General features: G+C 44.8%; 2 protein-coding genes and 3 long non-coding RNA genes across 8 annotated transcripts in view; 2 read left to right on the top strand and 3 right to left on the bottom strand.

Moving 5' to 3' along the window:
* The window catches only part of LOC113589823, a 32,532-nt gene extending 27,774 nt beyond the window's left edge, over window positions 1-4,758 (bottom strand). The window contains exon 1 of the long non-coding RNA XR_004777118.1: window positions 4,514-4,758. This is a non-coding gene — a long non-coding RNA (uncharacterized LOC113589823). The remainder of the gene's footprint in view (window positions 1-4,513) is intronic.
* A 650-nt stretch (window positions 4,759-5,408) lies between these two features.
* mycb (MYC proto-oncogene, bHLH transcription factor b) lies at window positions 5,409-8,429 on the bottom strand. The gene is made up of 3 exons (XM_027029664.2): window positions 8,233-8,429; window positions 7,177-7,840; window positions 5,409-6,824 (listed from the first exon to the last, which is right to left on the bottom strand). Exons 1-3 carry the CDS (start codon window positions 8,272-8,274, stop codon window positions 6,313-6,315), a joined length of 1,218 nt encoding a protein of 405 aa, XP_026885465.2. The 5' UTR covers window positions 8,275-8,429; the 3' UTR covers window positions 5,409-6,312.
* Window positions 8,430-12,733: 4,304 nt separating this feature from the next.
* Window positions 12,734-14,533, top strand: LOC113589821. Its single transcript, XR_003412029.2, has 3 exons — window positions 12,734-13,054; window positions 13,199-13,337; window positions 14,495-14,533. It is a non-coding gene; the product is annotated as an uncharacterized LOC113589821 (long non-coding RNA).
* ankhb (ANKH inorganic pyrophosphate transport regulator b) lies at window positions 13,056-25,384 on the bottom strand. Of its 4 annotated transcripts, none has more exons than XM_027029660.2 (12): window positions 24,989-25,384; window positions 22,179-22,395; window positions 20,508-20,626; window positions 20,013-20,096; window positions 18,875-19,045; window positions 18,256-18,390; window positions 17,696-17,788; window positions 17,086-17,175; window positions 15,661-15,790; window positions 15,186-15,309; window positions 14,883-14,982; window positions 13,056-13,297 (listed from the first exon to the last, which is right to left on the bottom strand). In XM_027029660.2, exons 1-12 carry the CDS (start codon window positions 25,082-25,084, stop codon window positions 13,169-13,171), a joined length of 1,488 nt encoding a protein of 495 aa, XP_026885461.1. In that variant the 5' UTR covers window positions 25,085-25,384; the 3' UTR covers window positions 13,056-13,168. The 4 variants fall into 4 exon arrangements, with proteins under 4 accessions (XP_026885461.1, XP_026885462.1, XP_026885463.1 ...); XM_027029661.2 differs by having other exon boundaries at window positions 13,056-13,294; XM_027029662.2 differs by having other exon boundaries at window positions 18,881-19,045.
* LOC118242930 lies at window positions 14,928-15,149 on the top strand. The gene is made up of 2 exons (XR_004777102.1): window positions 14,928-15,017; window positions 15,111-15,149. It is a non-coding gene; the product is annotated as an uncharacterized LOC118242930 (long non-coding RNA).
* Window positions 25,385-26,535: the final 1,151 nt, after the last annotated feature.

Genomic DNA, 26,535 nt, shown 5'->3' with positions numbered 1-26,535 from the left:
ATGCCACTTCTCACTGTACCTTCTCGTGAACTACACAATAAGAGCACCTTCTGGAGCGGAATCCCATGAGCCCTTCATTTCCCGGTCCCAGATTCACTACATGCTTTACCTGTGTCCAGCTCTTGGCCCTTTCCTGCTCCAGCACACACTGAGGGCCTGTGCTGACATCTGTTCACCAGCTCTGCAGCGGAAGAGGCGGCAGTTTCCTTCCTTTACAGTTCCATCTGTTTCAGGCGCCTCACTGCCAGTCCGCTAAACTAACTCTCTAATCAGTGCTCTCGGAAAAGGGGCCACAAACCCTGCCCTCCTGAGAGAAAGGCCACCACACTACCTCCCCCACACAAACACACACACCCCACCACACTCACCCCCCACTCTAACCCCAAACACACACACACTAACCCCACCCCACTAAATCCCTCCTTCACACTAACCTCACCCCACTAACCCCATCCAGAAAAAGGGGCCACTATAGCAAAACAGCCAAAGAACTCACGTGTGCGCGCGCGTGCACACACACACACGCATGCACGCGCACGCACGCACACACACACACACACACACACACACACACACACACACACACACACACACACACACACACACACACACACACACACACACACAGAGACTTTGTTTCAATGTGCCTCCAGGGGTGTGTGATGTGTGAACTGTCACTTCCTAGGTGGTTTGTTTTCTGGCCAACCACAGGGCTCCTTGCTAAAAGCAACAGGACACTGATTAATATCTGAGGAATCTAGACAAACAAAGGTCAGTTTCACAGGCAGCCGCTAAAATCACGCCTCTTCACTGGACCTGAGGTGGACTAAGTGCCAAAAGTTTGGAAGCTACACAAACCTTATAAAAATGAACACAAACTGTCAGTAGTTCACTTCTCAGCATAGAACAAAAAGCTTTCAACTAATTCTTGTACATTCTTAAAATCATACATTAATTAAAAAATATCCCCCTTTAATAATAGCCACACATATTTATGATAGTCTTTTAATAAAATGTCAGCAGGTATGTTGCTGATATGGTACATCACCATACCTGCCAAATATGGTTTATATGGTCTACCCAGTTAGTACATTCTTCTGGAATGTTCTCCATTTACATGGTGGATTGCTGAGAGCCGCTGACTGAGGGGGGCTGATTGTTTTCTGTAGTGCTCCCTGCTTGTACTGTATTTGGGTAAAATTGTTTCTCCTTTGAGGAAGAATCGTGCGATAGATTCAATAAAGTGCTTCAAGAGGTTTCCACCTCCCATCTTCTACGTGGCACGATCACACAAGGTTTTGCTCAGGTGAACATGACGACTCTCAGCGGTTTTGCATTTCACATTTGCGATGTTTCTGCCAACTCTTTGTCCACCAAGTCCCCTGCATATAACTCCAGTTTAAATAATTTACGTGTCCGTCACGTCCATACATCCCTCGTGCGTCTTCGTTCTCTAGCACGAACACACGCCCTCACACCTGAGTGACAAAGTCGATGTCACAAGGTTCAAAGATGAGGTCACGAGGTTCTCCGATGTCAAGCCTATGCAAAAAGACCAGGTGTAACGATTATATACCAAGGATATAAAATCTTATAGCGTTATGGTTAACCCTAACCATGTAATGTTATAGCAGACGAAAAAATAACCTTCTCCTAGCTTTATCATTCAGAGGAGAGAGAGACAGAGAGAGAGAGAGAGACAGACAGTAGTTGAAATGACAGGAACCAGTGGCGACTGCATCTTCTCTCCCTTACGTCAGGGACGAACTTTGCAACTCGAGCCTCCTCTGGGGAGCTTTTGGAGAAAGAGCCGGAACTGCTGAGCCCACCGTTACTCACCTAGAGCGGCTCGCTGAAAGGACAGGACAGTGTCTTGCTCGCCACTCAAAGCTACGAGTCAGCCATGCCTCACAGCGGGTCCACAAACATGACTCACTCGAGCTTTTCCTCTCACTGATGATTAAGGATGAAGTTTCACCTTCTAGGCTAAAAGTATTATTTTCGCTTTTCAAGTGACAGCCGTTGGTAAACACTGATACACTCGGAGGGAAGACTTCTAAGCGATGACTCAGACGTGTGACAGTAAAGGGGAGGAGAACGTTTGAGCACCACAAGCAGCACTGCACTGCTGAACAAAGCGCCACAGTCCATTAACCCCTTAACTGAAGCCTACAGATGGTATTTGGGCCTCTGCGATATTGGTGACACTTCGTCTATGGTTACAGTTTACACATTTGTTAGAATTTTAACAGCTTCCTTTATCAGCTAACAAACTCACATTGGAACACTGCATAGATCTTTTAAAAAAGCCCATCAAGTTATGATCTTTGTAGATGTTGTTTACACGAGCAGAGTTAGGGTTAGTAACAGAGTAAAACTGTTTACACACAGCTCCTTGAGCACTGACACTAAAGCAGCAGGCCCTGGTGACACTCCAGTAAACATTTAGGTAGGACAATACAATATCAGCTGTGAGAGCACATTTTATACTGATACTGTCTGCTTCCTACACCACAGACAGACGGACTGAGAAAGTGAACTAACTGCTGCCCTCAGTGTTCGGGAAGCCAGGAATGGCCTTGTTCACCTCAGAAACAGGAACACCGTGAGCCTCGGCACAGCAACATGGCCAAGATGCCAGCCTTGCACTTCCCACAGGGAGCTCAAAGCTAGGGGACAGGTCAGCAAGGGCATTGTCGAGAGAGAGAGAGAGAGAGAGAGAGAGAGAGAGAAGCATTGTTTCCAGAGAGTGAGCATCCCTCCATACTACCCACTGCCATGGCAAACCCACTGTTGGGTCAGAACTATTACTCTAACACTAAGATGTGACAGCCTGAACTTTATGTTTCTAGCAATTTCATATAAAAGTACTTTAGTCTATAAACAAGTTAGAAGCTCAAACAAATCTGATACATTTTGTATATTATGCAACAAAAATACCAAAACCCCACTGTATTAATATGAAAATGTGGAGCTGACTCTGTCCCAAATGATCCATAAATCAAATTGATGGTCTACGGTCCTTTTGAGAACTACAACTCCCAGCGCTGCCTGGACCATTATGTCTGACACACTGCTGTTGCATGTGCTGAGCTCACTCTCCTCTAATCAGAATCAGTCACAGCAATAACTTCTGTCTGTACAGCCAGCTTCCAAATGCTCCGCGTGGTGCCTCCCAAATAACTGGACCGGGATTAGTTAGACTAATTGGGCTGGGCTAGGATTAGGGTTAGACGAACTGGACTGGACCAGGTTTAGGGGTAGACTAGGTGGGCTGCACTGGTCTTAGCATTAGACTACCTGGGCTGGGCTTGCCTTAGGTTTATACTAGCTGGGCCGGTTTTAGGATTAGAATATCTAGAGTGGGATTAGGTTTAGACTATCTGGGCCGGGCTGAGGTTAGGGTTAAACTAGCTGGACCGGGAATAGGGTTAAACTATCTGAGTCAGGATTAGGGTTAGACTAGCTAAATGATGTCCTGCTTGATACATGGGTGAGACAAACAGCACGCTCATAGCAGTGGGACCATCCATTGAGCTGCACATCATCGTATCTCACCCCGGTGACATCAAAGATGACCTTTGCATCTGCACCGCGCCAGCTGCACCTTGACCTCAACTGGATATTGTTGTCTTAATTGAAAAGTGAGAGGGAGTTTGTGTGTCTGCAGTGAAAGAAGCAAACTTGCTATGATAAATAGTGATAGTGCAGGTTACCAGATCACACAGTGGGCATGCTGTCCTTTATTTTAAATATTGTATTAATGAGAAAGCAGTGACGAGAAGAGATCCCAGAGGACCACAGCTCAGACTCAGCGATACACAACTTCACATCACAATACTGAGAGGAAACTGACCTCTACCACAGGGTCTTTATCTTGTAAATCGCCTGCAAATCTCTGTGGTGGCTGTATCTAATGATAAACTCTCTTCACAGGAAGTTGGGCTTCGTGTCCGTGTGTACTGACCTCAAACTACCTTCACAAGGAGTTAAGCGAAGCGCTGAGACCGAAACCTTCAGCTCAGACATCTGCTCGGTTTACATAACTCATCCCTAAAACTGCAGCGTTAACAGCATCACGTGCTGCTTCTCCCCGCGTTCACGCGTCCTGCCTGGCTTTGTGTTACTGGAGGAATAAAATACAAACTGCTTAATGTAACAAGTTTGCATTTTCTCAACATACAACATTAAAATGTGGTTAAACAAATAATCAAATGCATTTCCGCGTCCCTCGCAGACGATTAACGAGCGACGTAGGTCAGTTAAATCGATAAACTCAATAAATCAGTGCTTAGATGGTTACTAGCATGCACGTTAGCCTAAGTTAGCCAGCTATCGGACAAAATATTGCACAGTAAACCCGATTAGTGGATGCGGTTTAACTGTCCAGCTGTGTTACGGCTGCTGGGCTCATATACCGCTACATTTACACACCTGTGGGAGCCGTTTAGACAGCTCAAAGCTGTGCTGCTGTTTCCCAACCGAACGCCCGTATTAGAGTATCAGATCTTACCGTCTTGGTCGTCCTTGTCTCCCCACGCAAGCCGAGCTGCGTGCTCTGGCGCGGGCTGCATGAGCAGCCGCTCGCTCCATGCGTTCAGCACGCGCATCGTGGAACCGTCGCCGGCAAATCCGGGCTGTGACGTCACCGCTGCGCTCGGACTTCGGAGCGCAGGTTCCTGATCGCACACGAGCGCACAGGACGGCGTGGCTCGTGCCAGACTCTGGCTAATGCAGGACGGACGGTAGCGTGTCCTGCAGCCGTGCTGCGCTACCCGACACTAGCCTACCGCCTCCAACACTAAACGTTCACAACAGCTCGTATTGGGAATAATTTATTGCCGTTTTATTCCGGATGCCCAAAACTAACTTTATCCACTGTTTAACGAGTCCGAGGTTATAAACAACGTACATTGTGAACAGGCAGAACAGCAAAACGCTCGGGGGAATGTTTTTGTAGCAAACATCATTTCAGAACTTTATTTTGGTTCCTAGTTGAAAATACTTAGAAATGTATAAACTATTTGTAGAATGTGACCTAGTTAGCGGTTTATTATCGTCTTAAATAGTAATACAGGAAACCTTTGCAATATCACCCTAACCAAACCTACTACATGAGAAACCGTTCTATTCTATTTTAATACAGCATGTGCTGTGTGGTTTTTTTCCTTTTTACAAATATGACTAAATACATATACAGAGACTAGCCCAGGAGCCTTTAACTTTCATACACTTCCCAAACTATGAATAACCAAAGTCTTGACATCAGGATTCATTTCATAATACTTGACAAACTGGCCCTGTCAACAGCACCTGGCCAATGAAACCAGTCCCTCTGAGGAACTTGTGCCAGGGTCATACAACAAATCTGCTACAGTGTAGGCAATCAAAGGAACAGAAGAAAATCATTGAGTTTAAATGGTGTATAGTAAACAGTATATATACACATACAGGTGTGAAAGTAAACAGGAGGAATTTAAAACATCCTCAACTATTTAACAAGGGAAGACCTGAGTATGCTGAGGTCAGATGAATTAGACTCACACTGAAGGGGTCTCTCTAGACTACATGTTCATATCCAAGTTCTAGGCCTGCCTGCTTTGCAATAGCCTGTGTTTACAAATCATTACTGGATCAACATTAGTGGAGCTTTGACTTAGCTTCCATGAGCAGGTATCAAATCATTAGTGTTCAACTAAAATGACTTGGCCAGTGCATGAACCTGAAACGTTATTGTGAGTGTTACCATGGTGACAGCACACCCCATACAGTACCTGCACAGCAAAACCAAAGGCAACATGCACCAACATGGTTAAAGTGTCACTGGTGGAGTGGTTGGGTAAAGTTCTGCTGGTCTGTCAGGTGGAGAGGGTTGGGGTCACTAGTAGCAGATAGCTTGTGTCCAAGCTAGGACCACTGCAGAACCTTTGATTAACAAATGGTCACAGAATAAAAACTAAACAAGCCATGAGTAGTCAAACACGATTTATAAATGCATTATGATTCAGAAAATCCATATAGAATCTTCAGATACATCTGCGCAAATATGTACAAAATTTACAAACCCCCCCCCCCCCCAACACATTAAGTTAAGACCAACTGCTGAACATTACTAAAAAATAAAATTAAATACAAATAAATCAAACCTCAATTTCATTAGATTGAGGCAGTGTAACTGTATAAATCAATGTCCGATTTGAACAAGGATGAGGCGCTCCTCACAACCACTATGCTCCTGGACTCATCTTGGTGCAGCGTCTCTAGAAGCTGCCAACATCTCAGAGGCTCCAGGCGAGTCCGCGTCCCCACAGTTCAACAGCTGCTTAGCAGCGCCAGTTTCTGCCTTAAATGTTCGCACTTTCTCCTCAGCCTCTCCTTCGAGGACAGGAGTCTCTTCTCCTCCGCCTGCATGCTAATGATGAACTCGCTCGCCTTTTTCAGTATGACCACTTTGGCGGCCTTCTCGTTATTCGCCACGTCTGGAATCTCGTCGCGCAACGCGAAGAAACTCATCTTGAGTTCGTTCCGCCTCTGCCGTTCCAGCACGTTGTGAGTCCTCCGCTTATCGTTGTCCTCGCAGTCCGACGTTTTGGGGCTCGAGCATTTTCGGTGGTGACTCGTTGGCTTGAGCCCCCTGCCGCTGCTTTCACACTTGAACCTCTTGACGGAAGGCTGCTCGCTCCTCGCGGACGGGTGCGCCGCGTAATTATGCTGGTGGATGTTGACGTGACAGCGCTTCAGCACGAGCGGGCCGTGCGTCGAGTCAGACCCCCTCACCGACTTCCTTTTCCCCACGGTTACCACGTCGATTTCCTCCTCTTCATCTACACAGAGAGAGAGATAGAGAGATAGAGAGAGAGAAGAGAAAGCCAAATGAGTTTCGGTGACACGTGCACTCTAACCCCCCTCACGCTCTCCGGTAACGGCAGCTCGAGACTCTACCGGTTCAGTCCGCACAAGCTCGGCCTCTAAAACGGTTTGCGGGGCGGAGGGCCCAGCACGAGCCCAGCTGGAACCGCTAACGGAGGATACTGACGTATGCAAACCGGGCAGTGGGGTTTTTACATATTAAAATGAGAGCTTAAAAAGGGATCTGAAGGAGGACTGAAGTTGTGCCTTTAACATCCCACAAACCGTCAAGCCACACAAACGCATAAAATGAAGATTGTTACTGACCGGAATCACTATCACTGCTGCTGCTGCTGCTACTCCCACTGTTGGGCGGAGTATCCAGCCGAAAAGCCGGCGGGACCGACCTGCTTAACCGGGAGCAGTCGGTCAGCGGACAGGGGAAGACCACGGAGGGGTCGATGCACTCCGACGCAGGGGTGTGGACGTCCTGCAGGTAGCCGAGGCTCGAAGCGAGCCGGCACGGGCTGGGGTCCGTGCACTCGCTCGTTACAGACTCCTTCCTTGCAGCTTGCAGGGACGCCAGTCTCTCCGATACCACCTTCTCCAGCTTGGCCGCCGCGGAAAACCCGCTCCACATGCAGTCCTGGATGATGATAGACTCCAGGAAAGACTGCGAGTAGTCCCCATCGCAGATAAAACTATGGCTGACCACGTCGTCCCCGAGAAACTCCGTCACCATCTCCAGCTGGTCTGCGGTGGAAGGAAACTGACTCGAGATGGAGGGTCGCCGGCTTGGAGAGAGCGGGGGCGTCGGGAGCAGCTCAAATTTCTTCCATATATCCTCACTGGGCGCCGGCGGCTGAGGCGGACCGTGCTGCTGCTTATAGAAGTCCTCGTCCTCGTTGTCGAAGTAGAAGTAAGGTTGGTAAGAATCGTAGTCGTAGTCATAATTCTTACTCGCCATACCTGAGTTCAGCGGCATGGCTGCCTAAAAAGGAGAACAGTTGATGTTTAGGTTCTTCATCACCCACACTAGGAGATGTTCCTGGATTTGGACTTGGCACCACCAACACTGGGGTGGAGCGCCTTGTGCAATAATTAAACGAGCAGGGACAAAAATATAGTTCATTTGCATATCGTCATTAAGGCAGAGGCACAACGTAGAAGTTTAGATTACCTGTGCAGGGTTTGGGTTACCTAACGGGGATCTGAACGCGTCTGTAAATTACACGTAAACAGAAATAACGTTCACCTCAAAACCTGGCAGCTATAATCAATAACGATGCAAAACATCAAGACTCGCAGACAAACGAGCATTCTCCCAACGTCAGCCAACGCAAACGCTTCCATCACCCGCAACAATAACATCTGAGAACCAACCGTATGAACGCGAGCCGCTGGTGCAGCTGTGCAGGGCAGCATGCTCACTCGCGTGCTCTGGTGCGCCGAGTCATCCCAGCACGCGCGCGCACTACTCGGCTTTTTAAAGTCCTCCAACTCCACGCTCGCTCAGCTCGCGCAAGGGCGTGAGTGCAAGTCCTCTCCGCGCGCCACTCATTTACGGCCAGAGCCGCACGAGCTGGCTTTAATACGGATATTGTTTTTTTTTTTTTTTGTCGAGATCCATGCGCCGCCACACGGTGCCGTTTCCCGCCAAATGTTCACTGCGTAGTAAATCAAAGTACGAACAAATCCATTTTTCTTTCCCTTCGACAACGCGCCATAAAACAGCAAATGATAAATGACATTTCCTTTGTCTTTTTAAACAATCGCTTAGATTTGTTTTTCTTTTAAATCTAGATGGAACTACATTCTCTTGCGCACTTATCCATGTGTGTAAGTTAGGGGCGGAGCTACAAAACTAGTGAGGGCAGCGACAGTAACGGCCACACCAACTCAGGAGAGAATTGAGGCTGTAACATTTCTCTTACATTTAACAAAAAATGTGAGGACTCTTTCAAAACGTATAGTCGTACTATATTACCTCGATCTTTCAGATATTAAATATAAATTCTAATCACTTTTTAAACGTTATGCAGTCAGCTATAATTCTGTAATTGTGCTAGCACCGCATAACCGTGATCTTTACAGTCTTCGTCGTAGACTTCATTATTTACTATTACTAGTAAATTATTTACCATTACTGCTGCAAACTGCTTGATATGAAACTAGTGGAAGACCAGCAATATTAAGAGGGCTACAACCACATTCCGACCTCCAGAATGTGGATTGCAATGTTCTCTTTAAAAGGTGGTTAGGGGCTCCCTCTAGTGGACAAGTTGAAGAACATCCGTAATACTTTAAGACGCAGGTGTCTCAGTAGGGGTACCGGAGACGTGGCGTGACTTTTCAGTACAGATGATCAAAAATATTTATCTTATAAAGTTATCATCATACAGGCTTACTATTCCTGGCCTTTACTTAGAGGATAAATGAAATCTAATGTTGAATGAATGGGTTTACTAAGGTAATAACTAATTTGTAGAGAAAAGTGTACCATACCTTCTTCAGGTGTTTCCAGTTTAGGACCCTCTGTCGGCTAAATTCAACTTTGTTCCATAAAACACTCAGGAAAAAAAAAAGCATGCTGTAATTCATCCTCACTGTTATGAGGGCAGTGGGTAAACTGTCAAGATTATAGGCTACCTTATAATTTAAATTGACATCTTAGGTCACACGATGCATGTATCTATACATTAAGATTGCATATTGATGTGATCTGTTAATTCCTAGTGAAGAAAATATTCCAAGCAAGGAGTCAAAGGTCCCAGAAATAAGACACTGATCTGAGGCCAGAAGAGTAGGAATGTGAACATACTGCACCACATGCTCAATCTCCCTCACACTCGCAGTCCTTCAATCTCCAGGCCTCTGCTGGAAGGATAAATGTGAGGGGGAAGATGTGACCACTCACCTCAAGCTCTGGGTTCCTCTTAAGGTTTTTCCTTGCCACTGTTGCCCTTGGCTTGTTTACTGGGGGCTTGGACTCTGACATTTGTAAAGCTGCTTTGTGACAACAACTGTTGACTTGACTCTAGGATGAGACAGGAATTGTAAATCTGAATTGAACAATATAGTTATTGATGAAATATTCATAAACATATGGAATATGCACAATGATTTAAAACTAAATGCACAGGCACCACATCTTAAGTGTGGGAATGCTGTTTTATTTAAAAATCTGAAATAAAATCTAATAAAATAAATAATCATTCAATTTACAGATCTGTAATTGAATCCTGAAACAATTTAAACATCTTCTCTCAATGAAAAATGTAAAACAAGTACGTCATTCTCAGTGGCAGCCCTAAACCCTAACCCTATATCTGGTGCCTGGTCTTTAAGATCAGGCCTGTGCAAGGCTGGACACTAAAGAGTACTGGCGAGTGTGATTGACACATGCTGAGGGACACATCTGTTCTTGGTAGCAGACAGGTGAACACCCTTCAGGCTGTGCCATCAGAGATGAGGGGCTGCGTCAAGGTCCTTGAAGCGCTCCATGATGGAGAGCCATTTTTAGCCAGGAACAGGAGAATGCAGTTGGGGTCAAGGGTTGAAGGAAGGGGTGCATGGTGGTTTTGTGGGTGGGGTTGGTGGCTGGGCACTATGAGACTTCCATTAAAGTAAACTGACTCAGGGCCAAATGGACCAAAGGGCAAAGCTGGAGTCATAATCTGCACTTTGGATATGCTGTACACACACCACCCTGAGGCTCTCAACAGCACCCTAAGCTCTAAGAGAGTCTGTGTTGCTGGGTGACCGAGCCTGGTGCATTTTCCACGTTGGTATGCCTTGGCCACATGCCACTGCAAAAGCACAGTCCTACAACAGGGGGCACTATTTTACTGAGTTTCACCGCCTTTAGTTTTGAAGGTAAATAATGTCCAAAAGTAACAGAAGTCATTTCAATTTGTAAAATCCTTTAGTCGAATAGTAAAATTTGTCAATTTGGTGTCCATCTGGACACACACACACACATTCTTTACACAACTGATTCTAATTCAGAATATAAACACATTTCACTGCTACATCAAATATATAGTTATGTAGTTAATATATAGTAAATAGTTATTACGTAGTTACTATATAGTTAATATATATGTATGATGTAGTTAATATATAGTTAAACACATTGAGACTAGGGTGACCACTAAAGAGAGGCCATACGGAGGACAGGAATATGACACTACAACAGGGAATGTTGTACAACAGGAAATTAAAACCATATCGTATTTAGCTAGCTAACAGAGCATCCCTAAAAATGCTCTAAAAGTTCTTATATAAATGAACGTTTTACTCCTCAAACCTGGCACATACTTAATGTATTTGAGTCTGGCACGGTGGAGGTAGAGAAGGGCCACTGTATACGTCATATACAGATGGTGTGCAGTTAGCCAGGCGATGTCTAATCAATGAAATAAAAGATATTTGCTCAGTAACACCACAACGACACTGATCACTGGAAAGCAAATACTAGTGTTGCCGAACGGAGGAGAGAGTCCTGAAAATCCGGACTGTCTAGCCTAAAACCAGACATCTGGCCACGCAATTTGAAGCAGTTACAGTATTAAGCCCGAAGATTCTCCTTCCCACCACCTCCACTCCACTTTTCTAAAAAAAGTGAGAAACAATTTTTAAATGAATGAATAAAAGAATGCACATAATGCGATTTCTTGAACAGCAGTATCACCCTTTAATCGCCATGAAATAAAGTTTTTCTGCTCTTCTTTTTACAGTAATAAAAGTCCTTCTAGTGTTTTTAGCAGTTTTAGGCTGAACAGCAACATTTACTATAAAAGGAACGTGGCCAGACATCGTTCTTCACCACCAACTGGATCAGAAAGACACATCCTAAATACATCCTAGTACCGTCGATAAAGAAACTCATAGAACAGGTTAGAAGAGAAATCAGCAACTGGACTCCAGAGATGTAATTATATACATCATTCTCGGTAATCGTGTACATCCTGAGATATAAAATAAATGCTCAAATTAAATAATTTTTCTTTTAAAAAATACTACAATTAACACGGTCTTGAAAATCCATACCAGTATGATTTGTCTCTTCCCACCACCATTAACAGACTTCACACCACCACCCATACAAAAAGATCAGCAGATTTTAACATCCGACATGTTAAGGATATTCGTACACCAAGAGCATGTTAAAAAAATAGTTCCTCTAAAATGGCCTGCAAACTCCAGCCACTCTGAAGCCATTTTTATTTAACATCTAGATGTCATTAATCTATTTCAGTCAAAATGTAGGTTTATATAGAATTTATTCTCTTTTTAAACATTTCTGTGATTCAAGATTTCACTGGTCCTTCGCAGCTGTGCGGCAACGTTTGGGTTCAGTGTTTGGTGCTCTTTTCTCTTTCTGCAGTCCAAGGTTAAAAAACAAAACAAAACAACAAAAAACAACAACAACAATGAAAGATTTGTACATTCCAATCATAAGCCACTGCATTTAGTATCTGCTTTCCTTACCAGCGTTTGTAAAAGAGGGCACCACAGCAGAGTGTAGGGGACAGAGGAAAAGTGGTTCAGTGCGTGACATTGCTTTGGTACACGTCGCTATCTTCACTGTCCAGCACCCCAAGATGACAGCTGGAAAACATGTATATGTGTGTGTGTGTGTGTGTGTGTGTGTGTGTGTGTGTGTGTGTGTGTGTGTGTGTGTGTGTGAGGGTGAGTGTATATGCGTGAGTGTGAGTGTGTGTGTATATGTGTGTGCGCGTGTATGTGTGTGTGTGTGTGTGTGTGTGTGTGTATGTGTGAGTGTGTGTATGTATGTGTGTGTGTGAGTGAGTATGTGAGTGTGTGTATGTGTGAGTGTATATGTGTGAGTGTGAGTGTGTGTGAGTGTATGTGAGTGTGTGTGTGCGCGTGTATGCGTGTGCGTGCGTGCATGTGCGCATGCGCATTTTAATGATATTCGATGCAGACAGACACTTGATTCCTTACTGGGCTTCGTGGTTTTTAACTAAACTTCTCTGTTTGGGTGTCCTCTGTGTGTGCACGGTACACAGACCTCTGTCATTCTGGCAGGAGTTACAACACAGCAGGTGGTTGCAGAAAGGAATTAACACACTGCCCTGGAAAGCAAGAGATCCCTGGAAAGCAAGAGATCCCTGGAAAGCAAAAAGATTCCTGGAAAGCAAAAAGATTCCTGGTTGACGTAACGTCCTCCAATAGTCGAGTTAAGAACACAATTTAATTTATTTTTTTTAATTGGCAGAGTTGCACGTGTAAGAATTCCCATGTGATTGTTGCGGACTTCCCATGCAACTTAAGAGTGTCTTCATCGCTCTGCTCACTCGTCTTCCTCATCGTCCTCTCTTAGTTCCACCATGTCGTCCATCGGACCTCTGGATCGGACCTCGTTCATGGGGGCAGAGTCCTCACCTTCGGCAGCCTCCTCTCCAAGACACTCCTTCTTCTTCTGGGAAAATGGGGGAAACAAACCCCAGCCAGGAAAGCTTGTGAGAACTGGGAACGTCACTAAAACATCTCTCAGTTTATGGGGTGTAAACTAACAAGTCTCCATTTATGGGTTTAGTGATTAGGGTGTAGGATATAGGGTTATGGTGTAGGATATAAGATTAGGGTGTAGACCTTATGGGTTTAGGGTTAGGGTGTAGGATATAGAATTAGGGTGTAGACCCTATGGGGTTAGGGTGTAGGATATAGGATTAGGCTGTAGGATACAGGATTAGGGTGTAGACCTTATGGGGTTAGGGTTAGGGTGTAGGATATAGGATTATGGTGTAGACCTTATGGGGTTAGGGCTAGCATGTAGGATATAGGTTTAGGGTTAGGGTGTAGCATCTAGGATTATGGTGTAGACTTTTTGGGGTTAGGGTTAGGGTATAGGATATAGAACTAGGGTGTAGACCTTATGGGGTTAGGGTTAGGATGTAGGTTATAGGGTTAGGGTTAGAGTGTAGGTTATAGGGTTAGGGCTTAGATTATAGGGTTAGGATGTAGGTGATAGGGTGTAGGTTATAGGGTTAGAGTGTAGGATATAGGGTTAGGTTATAGGGATAGGGTTAGGGTGTAGGTTATAGGGTTAGTGTGTAGGTTATAGGATTAGGATGTAGGTTATATGGTTAGAGTGTAGGATATAGGGTTAGTGTGTAGGTTATAGGGTTAGGTTATAGGCATAGGGTTAGGGTGTAGGTTATAGGGTTAGGGTTAGGGCATAGGTTATAGGGTTAGGGCGTAGGTTATAGGGTTAGGGTGTAGGTTATAGGGTTAGGATGTAGACTGTTTGGTTACAAACATTAAAGAGGGTTGATGCATCACTAAACATTCCCAAGACTTGATTTCTGTATTTCATATAGTCCTATTATTGCCATATTATCCTATAATAATATACATGATTATAAAATAAACATGAAAGTCATTTTGAATTCACATCTTATTCCAGAATAATCATAATATAGTTCAGTGCATAGTATCCTGTTGTCATAATGTTACTGATGTTACACACACACACACACACACACACACACACACACACACACACACACACACACACACACACACACACACACACACACACACAATCAAAACCAGACTAGTAATTCTAGAAAATCGAAACAGACATTCATTGCTTATTTCTTTATTTCTATTTTAGTGTCTGTTGTCCTCCAGAGGAGGATGGGCCCCCTTTGAGTCTCGGTTCCTCTCCAGGTTTCTTCCTCATGCACTAGGGAGGTTGTCCTCGCCACTGTCTGACTCGGGGCTGGGACTAGAACATTTTAACTGTTGTAAAAAATGCTCTAGAAATAAATTTAACTTGACTTGTTTTGGTCTACTATATTTCTGGATTTATGAGCTAATCAGCTGTTTTTAATGTAACTTTATTGCTGAAAACAAACCAGTAACCCTAGTTGAACCAGTCTGAGAATCACAGACTTGTCTGATAGATCTATTACTCTTGCCAAAGTAGCATTCAGATAGGGCAAATGCAGATAGAGTGAACTCATTTAAATTAAATTAAATGTATGGTAGTGGTTTCTCACCTGTTTCCGATAGACATAACAAGCTGCAATCGCAACCATGGTAGACTCTCCCAGGAAGCCAGCCAGCAGAGACCCAACCCCGAGAGTGGCACCGTGCACCCTGCAAAGAACCTGCAATTACTCACAGCCCTACAGGTTACTCACAGCCCTAAAGGTTGCATACAGCCCTAAAAGTTACTTATATTACAACACACAACTGTCTTACTACACTCTATACTCCTATACTAGCTCTGGGCTGTATTGAGCTACAGTGGATGAATGTGGCGGAAAACAACCAGCTGCAGTGTGGAAATCTGGCCTCACCCCATGTACGGCAGCACCAGCAAGCTGGTGATGAGGACAATGATGCGCAGAACAGAGCTGGGCGCCAGGACAAACGTCTTCTTCAGCGTCATCAGCCAACCGGTCAGGTGAGCACGCACAGTCACTGGAAACACAGCAAGAAAGATCTCCGGTCACGCTAAGAATGCAGGTCATGTTAAGCTGCGTCATCACAGGGAGCCAGACCACATGACAGCCCAGACAAGGCTGCACACGAGTCACCGAATCCACTGGCTTTCCCTGCTTTCTGATGCCATGCTTAAGCTCCACCCATCTCCCTGGCTGACTTAGTTCTCCTTTTCTCTCTCTCTCTCTCTCTCTCTCTCTCTCTCCCCATGTCCATGTCCATGTCCATGTCCATGTCCATGTCCATGTCCATGCTGTGTTCTCAAGGACATGTCCATGCATTTGCCTTTTGCCTGAGCATGAGCACTTGAAAGGTAAACTGGGGATTTACCTGGAATGGGGAAGAAAGAGAAAATTCGCAGTGGGGCAACACAGAGTTCGGCAAAGGCCTGGTCCACGCCGATGATGCCCACAAGGATCCCCTCGGACATATGTGGTGTCCAGAAGACCACAAAGCAGAGCTGCATAATCACACACACACACACACACACACACACACACACACACACACACACACACACACAAAGAATTCACACAGGCAAAATATTGCAAAATGTGAAAAGAAAAACATTTTCAAATGCAATATAATAAAACCTTACAAACAGTGAAAATGTTTTTTTAATATGTAATATTGTGTTATTGTTAGTAAGGGCTCCATGTGACTGGGGTGTTTTTCCATAATGATATAAAACATTCCAAATCAAACAATGAATACAAAGTTATTCCACCTGTGACATGAGATGAAATGAGATTAAATATTACTGAACTTGTTGAATTTTAAGTGACACTTTTCCCCGATTTTTTCCCCCGGAAACCAGCATATAAAATTTAGAAAAAGTAAACCAAACCCATATCAGTCGGTCTGTAAAGAAAACCCCTTAAGGCAGGCAAAGTTTGACACATGGAGGTACACGTTTGCATGAGTGCACTCTCTTGTGCAGTAATGGTACTCTACACTCTACACACCCAACAGCGTTCTGGTGCTCTAGTTTACACGGCACTGAAGCACATGTCTGAGACTCTGTGATACATGACACAAGCTACTTGCTGTTTTGCACCTCCCTGTTGCCGACATCTCAAACACAAGGACTCAGAGACTAGAATAGACATGATGTTCTCCAGCCTGCATGGACCAGCAGCCAAGGTGTGCTATGCTAACACAGTTTATGCCAACACTGGCGCTATGCTAACAAACTGTTAACACGGTTAAGTGCAACTAGTTGGACTAAATATGGAATCCCTAACTCAGCGTTATTCAAGTAAATAAGTAAATAATAAACGAGAACCACAGCAACACTTCATGCAGACAAAACATCTGGGGAAAGACGGACCTCATTCGTCAATATAAAAATTAATAATAAAAAATCTTGGTAAGACGACTTCTGTATAAATGACAGACCTGTTCTCATTTTTAATTGTCACTAAGAGATTCATGATACTTTAGTGTCTACCAAGCCTTTTAACAGGGCAAAGAGAAGATCACACAAACTTTTGGGGACAGAGTGCTATTATGAATAATTTAACTTAGCAAAACCCAGCAGTCCTGCTCGCTTACCATACGGCTGCGTTTGTCTCCGTCTGGGGACATCTGTAGTTTTAACCTTCTTAGATACTCAATATTGTACAGACATTTTGAAATTCAGATAATTAATGCCTGAAGTAACATATAAGCACTGTCGCAATGCTTGGATGCCAGTGTAGAGCAAGTGAGGTCAGTTCCAATGGGGGCAGAGAGGGACAGGAAGGGTCCACTTACTGTAATGGACAGGGCCAGACAGACGAAGGTGAAACGCTTGATGTGGGACTTGGTTGTACCAGCACTATTCAGCTTGTTGCTCGGATTATTCTGGGATTATTGAAAAGGAAGAACAGCAATAGATTAGAAAAACAGATCATTTAGTATAAAGGAAAGTCTCGGTCCAAAAAACAGCAGATTCTTTTTTTTGTGTGTTTGTGATTATGATGAGGCAGCATGAGGCAGTATCGGTGAATCAGTCACCGCAAGCACAAAGATCAGTCAGAAAATCACAGGAGGGTGTGTTTGTCAGGGTGGGTCCTCACCCCCACATTATAATTACAGACTGTGGGACTTTTCTTCGTGCTGTTTACCAATAAATATAACAAGTGAGCATCTCAGACATGCTGGTGCCATCCTAAGAAAGCAGAAATCTGCACAGATCCAGGCTGGAAGATTATGCTGTTAACGGTTAACATCTTTGGACCCGAGACACTGCCCAGTGAACTCTACACGTGTTGATCTTAAATGATAATGAATACATGAGCAGCAAAGAACTCCAAACCATCTAAAGGACACTCTTGTACTACTAATAACTGTAGAATGGCTATGCCGATTCCCTCCGTCTTACCTTGTCAAATGCAGGGTAGACGGCACGCAGCTCAGTAAGCCAACCGTACGGCATGTGACCTACTGGATATGTGGCTGTTAAAACCGCAACTGCCTACAAATAAATGAACACAAATAATCATTTCTACCTTCTGCAGCACACAAATACAAGCGAATACGTTTGATCCAATTTTTCCAGTGTTAAGTGATTTTGGACTTGCAGAACAAACTCCACAGAGCACTTTAAAAGAAAAGTAACACATGATATTCTACAGGTCCCGGGCAAGTATACAGAAGATCTGCAAGAGAACCGTCTACAGTGACACTCAGCCGAGATTAAACCCCATGACTCCAGATGCCACCAAGCCTGTCATGCAGAAGGATACTGGCTGACGCTGGCTGAGGGTTAGGGGGTTAGGGTTAGGGTTAGGGGGTTAGGGTTAGGGCACTATGCTGGCAGAGGAGTCTACGTGCATCCAGAAAGCTCCACAGGGCTCAATGCATGTACGGGTGTGAGCGTGTGTGAGCGTGCACGCGTGTGTGAGCGTGCACGCGTGTGTGAGTGTGTGTAAATTCACTGACCTCAGTAGCAGCAGTACTTCCTTTCAGGTCACGGGACACAAAGAGGTTTACGATGGGTCTGCTGATTCTCTGGGTGGCCAGGATGAGGGCTAGGGGCCACCAGAAACTCAGCATCTTTTTAATAGTGGCATCACCCTAATTCACACACACACACACACACACACACACACACACACCAAGACAGCATAACATGTGGAGAAAGGTTAACAGAACAAGGTTAAAACTGACTGAGTCTGTGGCCTCAGGTTTCATCTTTCTGAGAACAGCGAGGTAAGTCATTATCATTATCACACACTGTAATGACACTTCCAGCAGGTTATAAATACAGGCCATGATATACAGGTTCCTCTGCTTTAGTGTGTGTGTGTGTGTGTGTGTGTGTGTGTGTGTGTGTGTGTGTGTGTGTGTGTGTGTGTGTGTGTGTGTATGTATGTATATGCGTGCACGTGCTAATGAACAATTTCAGGTTGCACAAAACAAAACAATGTCAAGTGCATGGGGCCCATAGTGTTCAGGGGCCCATAGTGTTCTGTATTGTACACATGAGAGCAAATGGCTATTGTAATTTAGTGTATGGTGGTAACAGTAAAGCTGAACAGTAAACAGAGGAAGTACACACCCCCACCTCAGGACCACTGGAGTCAGGGATGTTGTCATGAATATGGCGGTAGTAACCCATGCCAACGATGGTAAAGCGCACCAGAGCTCCCATGTACAGAGACAGTGTGGGAATTAGCATGGGCTCTACACACTCCAGGTGACTGTGCAACAGGATAGCCACAAACACAATCTACAGAGGGAGAGGGAGAGAGAGAGAGAGAGAGAGAGAGAGAGAGAGAGAGAGGGAGAGAGAGAGAGAGAGAGAGAGGGAGGGAGGGTGAGGGAGAGGGAGAGACACTTAGCCTAAAAAAACCCAAAACTGATTTATTGCTTTACACGTTCCATAACCAACATGTTAATAAAATACACCAACAAACAGTTAATAAAAAACTAATAACAGTGCAGCCTGCACCTTACCTCCATACCACTTACCTCATTATGCACTGTTTTTATACCTCAAACACAAACACTCATTATGCACTGTTTTTATACCTCAAACACAAACACTCATTATGCACTGTTTTTATACCTCAAACACAAACACTCATTATGCACTGTTTTTATACCTCAAACACAAACACTCATTATGCACTGTTTTTATACCTCAAACACAAACACTCATTATGCACTGTTTTTATACCTCAAACACAAACACTCATTATGCACTGTTTTTATACCTCAAACACAAACACTCATTATACACTGTTTTTATACCTCAAACACAAACACTCATTATACACTGTTTTTATACCTCAAACACAAACACTCATTATGCACTGTTTTTATACCTCAAACACAAACACTCATTATGCACTGTTTTTATACCTCAAACACAAACACTCATTATGCACTGTTTTTATACCTCAAACACAAACACTCATTATGCACTGTTTTTATACCTCAAACACAAACACTCATTATGCACTGTTTTTATACCTCAAACACAAACACTCATTATGCACTGTTTTTATACCTCAAACACAAACACTCATTATACACTGTTTTTATACCTCAAACACAAACACTCATTATGCACTGTTTTTATACCTCAAACACAAACACTCATTATGCACTGTTTTTATACCTCAAACACAAACACTGTGGAGACCAGAGAAACACAGCATGAGCATGTGAGGGTATTCAAGCACATGCCTTACCTGGGCTACGACATCAGAAATAGATGCACAGCCAACTAAGAAGCTGTGTTTGTGTTTTAGTAGGATTCCAGCATGGGTCCAAGCCTGGACACACACACACACACACACACACACACACACACACGCATGATAAACACATACAGTCAGATAAACTAGATAATAGATCAAATAGATAGCCATACTCTAGATCTAATACTCTAGATCTAATACTCTAGATCTAAGTGTAATTTTGATCTGCTACGTAACATCCTTACTGAACATACTGTTCAAAGTGTCCTGTATTACTGTCTCAGAATGATACAAACAGGCAGAGAAGCTTGGCAAAGCGTACACCTATACAGGCATGCACACACACACACAGTCCATCTGTCCCTGGAAGCCATGCCAGATTTGATGGCCAGTGGAAGAGATGCAGACAGTATGAAAATTCACAAATCCTGATGACATGAGGAGGGGGGGGGGGTGTGCTATGATGACAAATCTTGATTTGCTCACCATGGCGTCCAGCAGGGGGAAGGCAGCTAGGTAGAGAAAGGCCTTGCGTGTCCGGTTGCCCACAGACTCGTCCACATGGTGCAGTTTGTTAATGATGTAGTAACCCAAGTCTGTGTAGGCTGAGTCAGGGAAAAGGAGCAAAAAAGGATGTCACATCTCACCAGTCAACACACTGCAAAGGAATCAGTGCTGGGTTAGTAGCCATTTGGTCCTATAGCTCTACCTGAGGGTAATCCAACCTCAGGGTTAGGGTCAGGGTTGTGATTTGGGGATAACCCAACCTTAGGAAATGAACTGAAACGAAGCTTTGTGCTTTTTCTTACACACAAACCCATGCCAACCTAAAGATGTTTCCAGGCCTGAATACTGTTTAATGAGTCTGGGGTTGATTCATGAGAGAGAAATAACCAAACAATGGAAAATCAGGCCCATGGAGATTCAGGGTCCAGACTAGGATTTCAGACTAGGACTTCAGCAGGTCCATGCCTAGGACACACACAAGTGAGCACACACATGCAAAGCCACACTTTTACATTCTGGGTCCCTGTTTCTGTAAAGGCTCTGATGAAAGCTTCTCTACCAAACATGAAGATCTGGACTCTGAGAAGAAGGCCCACGGCCAAGTCTTTCCAATGTAGGTCCTCATCCATCACCTCATCCTAACATATTTTGAGAATACATATTAAGCTCTATAACAGCACAAACTACTTCTTTTTTTGGCAACACCAACTATCTGTAATTTGCTAAATAGGGTGAGACCACTGTCTCCTGTGCAGCAACCACGTAGGAGTAGAGGCACATTTGGAATAACTGTTTAACGACTATGTAATGATATTGTGTAAATGATGACTTCTCTCCATGCCTGTGTCTCAGGTCAGGGTCAACCCCCGACTCTAACTGTGAAAGTGGCGAGTTTGGAAAAGACCCACCAAGGCAAAAGGAACCTAAGGATTCAGTGCACAGAAACCTCATCACCCCCCTATGATGTACCATGATGTGAGCAGGGTACAATTGTGGAACCATTCTCTCTCAGGTTTTGGGTCCAGAAAGGGTTATGACCTGCCCTGAGCACAGCTGGCACACTCACTGAGGTCAAACCCATTCTCAGTGTTAAATCCATTCTCTATAGGGTCAAAAGTGGATTGCTACAACTACAAAGGACAAATGTGGATTACCTGCTACTGTTGCTGAGGTCGCCAGTCTAGGCAAGAATATCTGAAGGGACCAAAATCTATATCTACTTTCACGATTGCAGGGTGGAGAGGGGTTGAGTTGTTCAGGGTGGAGTGGGGTCAAGATACTCAGACTCTTTAGGAGAAACAAAGTCTCACCTACCAGAGAGATGTCCCACCTATCAGAGTGAAGTCTCACCTACCAGAGAGATGTCCCACCTATCAGAGTGAAGTCTCACCTACCAGAGAGATGTCCCACCTATCAGAGTGAAGTCTCACCTATCAGAGAGATGTCCCACGTATCAGAGTGAAGTCTCACCTATCAGAGAGATGTCCCACCTATCAGAGTGAAGTCTCACCTACCAGAGAGATGTCCCACCTATCAGAGTGAAGTCTCACCTACCAGAGAGATGTCCCACCTATCAGAGTGAAGTCTCACCTATCAGAGAGATGTCCCACCTATCAGAGAGATGTCCCACCTATCAGAGTGAAGTCTCACCTATCAGAGTATGAAAAATGATGGCCACAGTTCCCGCAGCGACCATGCACAGGACTGCTTTCGTCCGGTCACGCTTGCTGTTGACGAACACCAAGCCCACGTTCTTGAAGTCACTCATGGGCCCTGTGAAGAACTTCATGAGGGAATAGGCCAGACCATAACTGGCCAGCATCTCCACTGCATCCTCTCTGACAGTCGCAATCCCTCTGTTCAAAGCCTATGAGAAAGAGAGAGAGAGAAATCTCTACGTCAACGACAACCCCCATCTCTCACGGCAACACCTGAGACTGGATCCATCTTCATTCCGATACCTGGGTATCAATTAAAGCTAAATGCCATCCATGGCATGTTCATCTGAATAAGCCTTTAATTCCTAGATTCCCTTTGCCCTCCACTGAGCAAGGTCTGATTACTGAAGGTTCAACAACCTGATCTCTTTCATAGATGCGCCTGCAGTGAAACAGGTCACATGAGAAATAAGGAATAAACATGTTTATGCTGTGTCCCCACCACTGGTTAAGCACATTCAATATACGACGCTTAAAGTAACAGCTTTAAGAGACCGGAGACCACCCAAGAACTCTTAATCAAGGTCAACAGAGCCTTGGTCAAACCTCGCCGTGAGAGTACTTGCTCAGAGGGGACATGAGCACATGCCGAAGCTTCTGTTGTTGGCAGTGCTCCAGGGCATAACTGTGTACCGACGTAAAGGGGAAAAATGCACAAGGTCCAATTTGATGGAGAATGCTAACACACTATTAATCTCACTGTCTGGGGACCTTTGCTCTTCCTAAACACCCAATTTGCCCGTTATCAGACTTTACATACCATGCCATTTTCCAGTATTCATATGCACCATCTTCACAAATTTGGATATAATCATGGCTTCCCTGTACCACAGAACAAACTGCAAAGATATCACTCACTTGACTATTTTTGGTCCTGTCTAGCTTTATTTACAGCTAGAGTTGCAGCCTAAAGGCAGTCCAGTTCTGCTTTCTTGCATCTTACCTTCTATTGCATAATAAAGGTGACCTTGTCAAGGGACAGTATGAGCTGAGACGGAGGATACCACAACAGCCTTGAGACTCTCACTCTTCTATGTCCTTGCATAATGGCACTAAAGTCCAAAAAGCGTAAAGAAAATCATAGCAACCTTCTACACACATGCGCACACTGTGCCTGCAGATAATCAGCTGCCCTCTCAGGACTGAGGACATCGTAAAGACAAAGAGTTCAGTGTGCAGCTACTCTGGACACACACCAGAATAAGGGAGGGCAGGACACTTCGGCGATGCATCCTACGGCCCACGCCGGTCATCTGACTGGTTGAGGACAGAGATCATTTAACTGATGCAACAACCTCTACCAAAACAAAGTCAAGCTGAATGTTAATAAAAGTCAAGGTGCCATGTTTCAATAACTGCATCCGAGACCCAAGCTCCCGGAACGCCTTATCTTCGAGATAGCTGTCACACATTGCCACACACTGCCTCTACCTATCTCTGTGTGTGTGTGTGTGTGTGTAGCTACGCTTGTCTTCAACGCTCTACAGTGCTGTGCGGAGAGATAAAGAATGTCTGTTACTGGGGGTAGTCAGACTACAACTGTCCTTGTCGCACTTATCCTAACTCCTTATTTTTTCATGTTCAGAAGCAAAATAGCTTCATTTGATTAGTCCACTATTGAGGGTCTATAAAACCTTAGACATTTAATATAGAAAAGTGCCTCCATGGTGACAACCATCCCACCCTAATTTTATAACATGCCACTTTCCTTGTTTGTTGAGTAAGTACCTAAATTGCACTCACCTACATGTCTTTGGTCAGGATGTTTAAGTGTACTCATTGAACTACAATTAGACAACAAGTAGGTGGACATCCAGTAAAGCATGTCACCAGCAGGAGGAGGAACAGCCCACTGCCAGTAGACAAGCTCCTGTAGCCATGAACCTGTTAGCAGAGCATGGCTCCCAGTAGAATGTGTGAGGACCGGCCAACTGTTCGCTAAAAATTACAGTTCGGACATGATTCGTGCTTCATTCCAAATGCGCCCATTCTAATCACATCCAGACACACATGGAAGAGGACACCAGAGCCACCGTAATCACTGCTATTCACACTGAATGTCAAATTAATGGAGAAAGTTATTCAGAAACACAGTGGAACACCGCATGGCGGTTTAATAGACAAGTGGAATATAATAAATATTATTTCCTTAAATAACATGGTTACATTCAAATGACTCATCACCAGGATTATGAGGTTGCTGACAAGATATTAAGCAAAACTGAAATATAAGGATTTGAGTTGCTATTTTTATCCTCGTTTCATAACAAGGACCCGTTTTAAAAGATGGACAGCAGTCTCATAACAGTTTTCTATTATTCTGGATGCAGACTTCGACAAAACATCTAAGCTTTGTTTCCTTTTTGTTATTGCGGTTGACTGTAAACAAAAAGAAGGCTAAGAGCGATTCCCCATCAAGCCCACCCAACCCGCTTAGGCGCGGGTACAGTATGATTCAGCCCATGTCACTGGATGATTTCCGTCATCAGATGTTGAAGTACACAGATCTGACCGAGTCATTCGCGCTTCCCCTGCTCACCAAGGCCGCCGACGCGACCCGGCCTCGGTAAAGCACGCTCTGATGCAGGGGTGCTTACGGAGGAACCATATGAAATGTGAGTCGGTAAGTGTTCAGGGAGGAGGCAGAGCCTGGAGCGCACAGCTAAGGATGTTCGGAGCGTCGCTGTCTACAAACATCACCACAATATTCGCTTGATACGGAGACACAGCAGTAACACTTGCCTGTTCGCCGAGGTCGATGGCTATGTTGGTAATCGCCAGCGGAACAAGGAATCGGATGAGGGGCCAGTAGTGCGTGAGCGCCGGGAGTTGCACCATGTCGCCGGGATGCGCTGCTCGGAGCGGGGAGGATGAGGGAGGCTGCAGCCGTAGTCAGGGCAGAAGGGTTTCCTAGCACAGCGCCGTCCCTGCCCACCTACACAACAACGGCATCATGAGCAGCGTGCTGCATGGGAAAAGAGGAGGATCAGCGCACGTTTGCGCTGACTGCTTCGCCATCGTTCGTCCAGCAGTGCGGTGCACGAAATGCACGAAATGAAGAGCGCGCGCTCTCCTCTCCTCGGGCGCACGCGAGGCCCTCGCAGACATCTGCTCCTAAAGCAGCATCCAGTCCAAAATGGCACGTGGGGTCGGTCCATGAGAGCCACTCCTCGTCCAGACGTCACGCGCTCGGAGAATTCTCATTCTTTCCGTGAAAACGACACACGCGGAGTCGCGCGACCGACAATTCGGTCAGACGTCCCGCAAGCCAGCGTTCATTTTATTTAGTAGATTTTCATCCTTACGGCGATTAAACTAAATAATGTGGATAATTATGAATTCTCCAATTTAACACCAAATTAAGAGTATTTACTAAATCACGTTGTGTGTGAATGAGCATAAACCCAAAAGGCAGGACAAGCGATTTGATTATAGCCGTTGGATGCTGAATGCGCATCGTGTTGTCTACTAGGCGCCTGTTAATACTGCACATGAAAGCAGTGTGCATTCATTGAAATTACAATCAGACGTTTCATGGTTTATCGCCATCATAGATTATGAGTGTTATTCCTGCTGTATGATGAGGGATCCAAGCAAACTTCATCCGACTATACGACGGCCGTTCACTAAATAAGCTCATATTCCCACTGGCCATAAGCACAGAACAGCAAACAAGGTACAGGAGTTGGGTATGGTCGGTAATTTAAGAGTCTACCCATAAAGTGTGTGCGCAGTTTGTACACAATACTGTATGCGTTACTGATCTAGACAGGGTCACTGTATGGATGAGCCAAGCTCTTTGGTTATAGCGTCCCTAAATGTACTGCATTTAACCTGCACAGGGCGTGGAGCGTGGCGCGCTGAGTGGAATTGCGCGTGCTCACCTTCTGAGTGGCGCTGTAGCGTCACACGCGCCCCCTTGTGGACGAGACCGGAGATGACGGAGCAGGACCCGCGACGGCAGGCACGGAATCACGCAAGAAACGCAGCTCAGATCAAGGCCCTAATCGAGGTTTTCCAAAATGCATACTCTTAATGGTACACGTGTAACATTCAAGCGTCTGAAGTGACTCGCAAACCACTGCAAAATGCGAACAGGGGGCATAACAGCAAGTGAAAAAATAAAAGCATATAACTCAGCACTTGAAAAGCTCAGCGGTGAAAACTGTTAATTTGGCCGAGAGTTAATGTGGCTAGTCCAACCTTTTAATCCTGAGAGATCACTGCTAATAAATCTTCCCAAGCACATACATATTAATGAAAAAAATTAAAAGGACAAATATTGGCAT

The sequence above is a fragment of the Electrophorus electricus genome, chromosome 18, assembly GCF_013358815.1.
Source record: "Electrophorus electricus isolate fEleEle1 chromosome 18, fEleEle1.pri, whole genome shotgun sequence".
NCBI lineage: Eukaryota > Metazoa > Chordata > Actinopteri > Gymnotiformes > Gymnotidae > Electrophorus > Electrophorus electricus.
The sequence above is the reverse complement of the archived record's forward strand: the minus strand, read 5'-3'. Positions and strand labels throughout refer to the sequence as shown.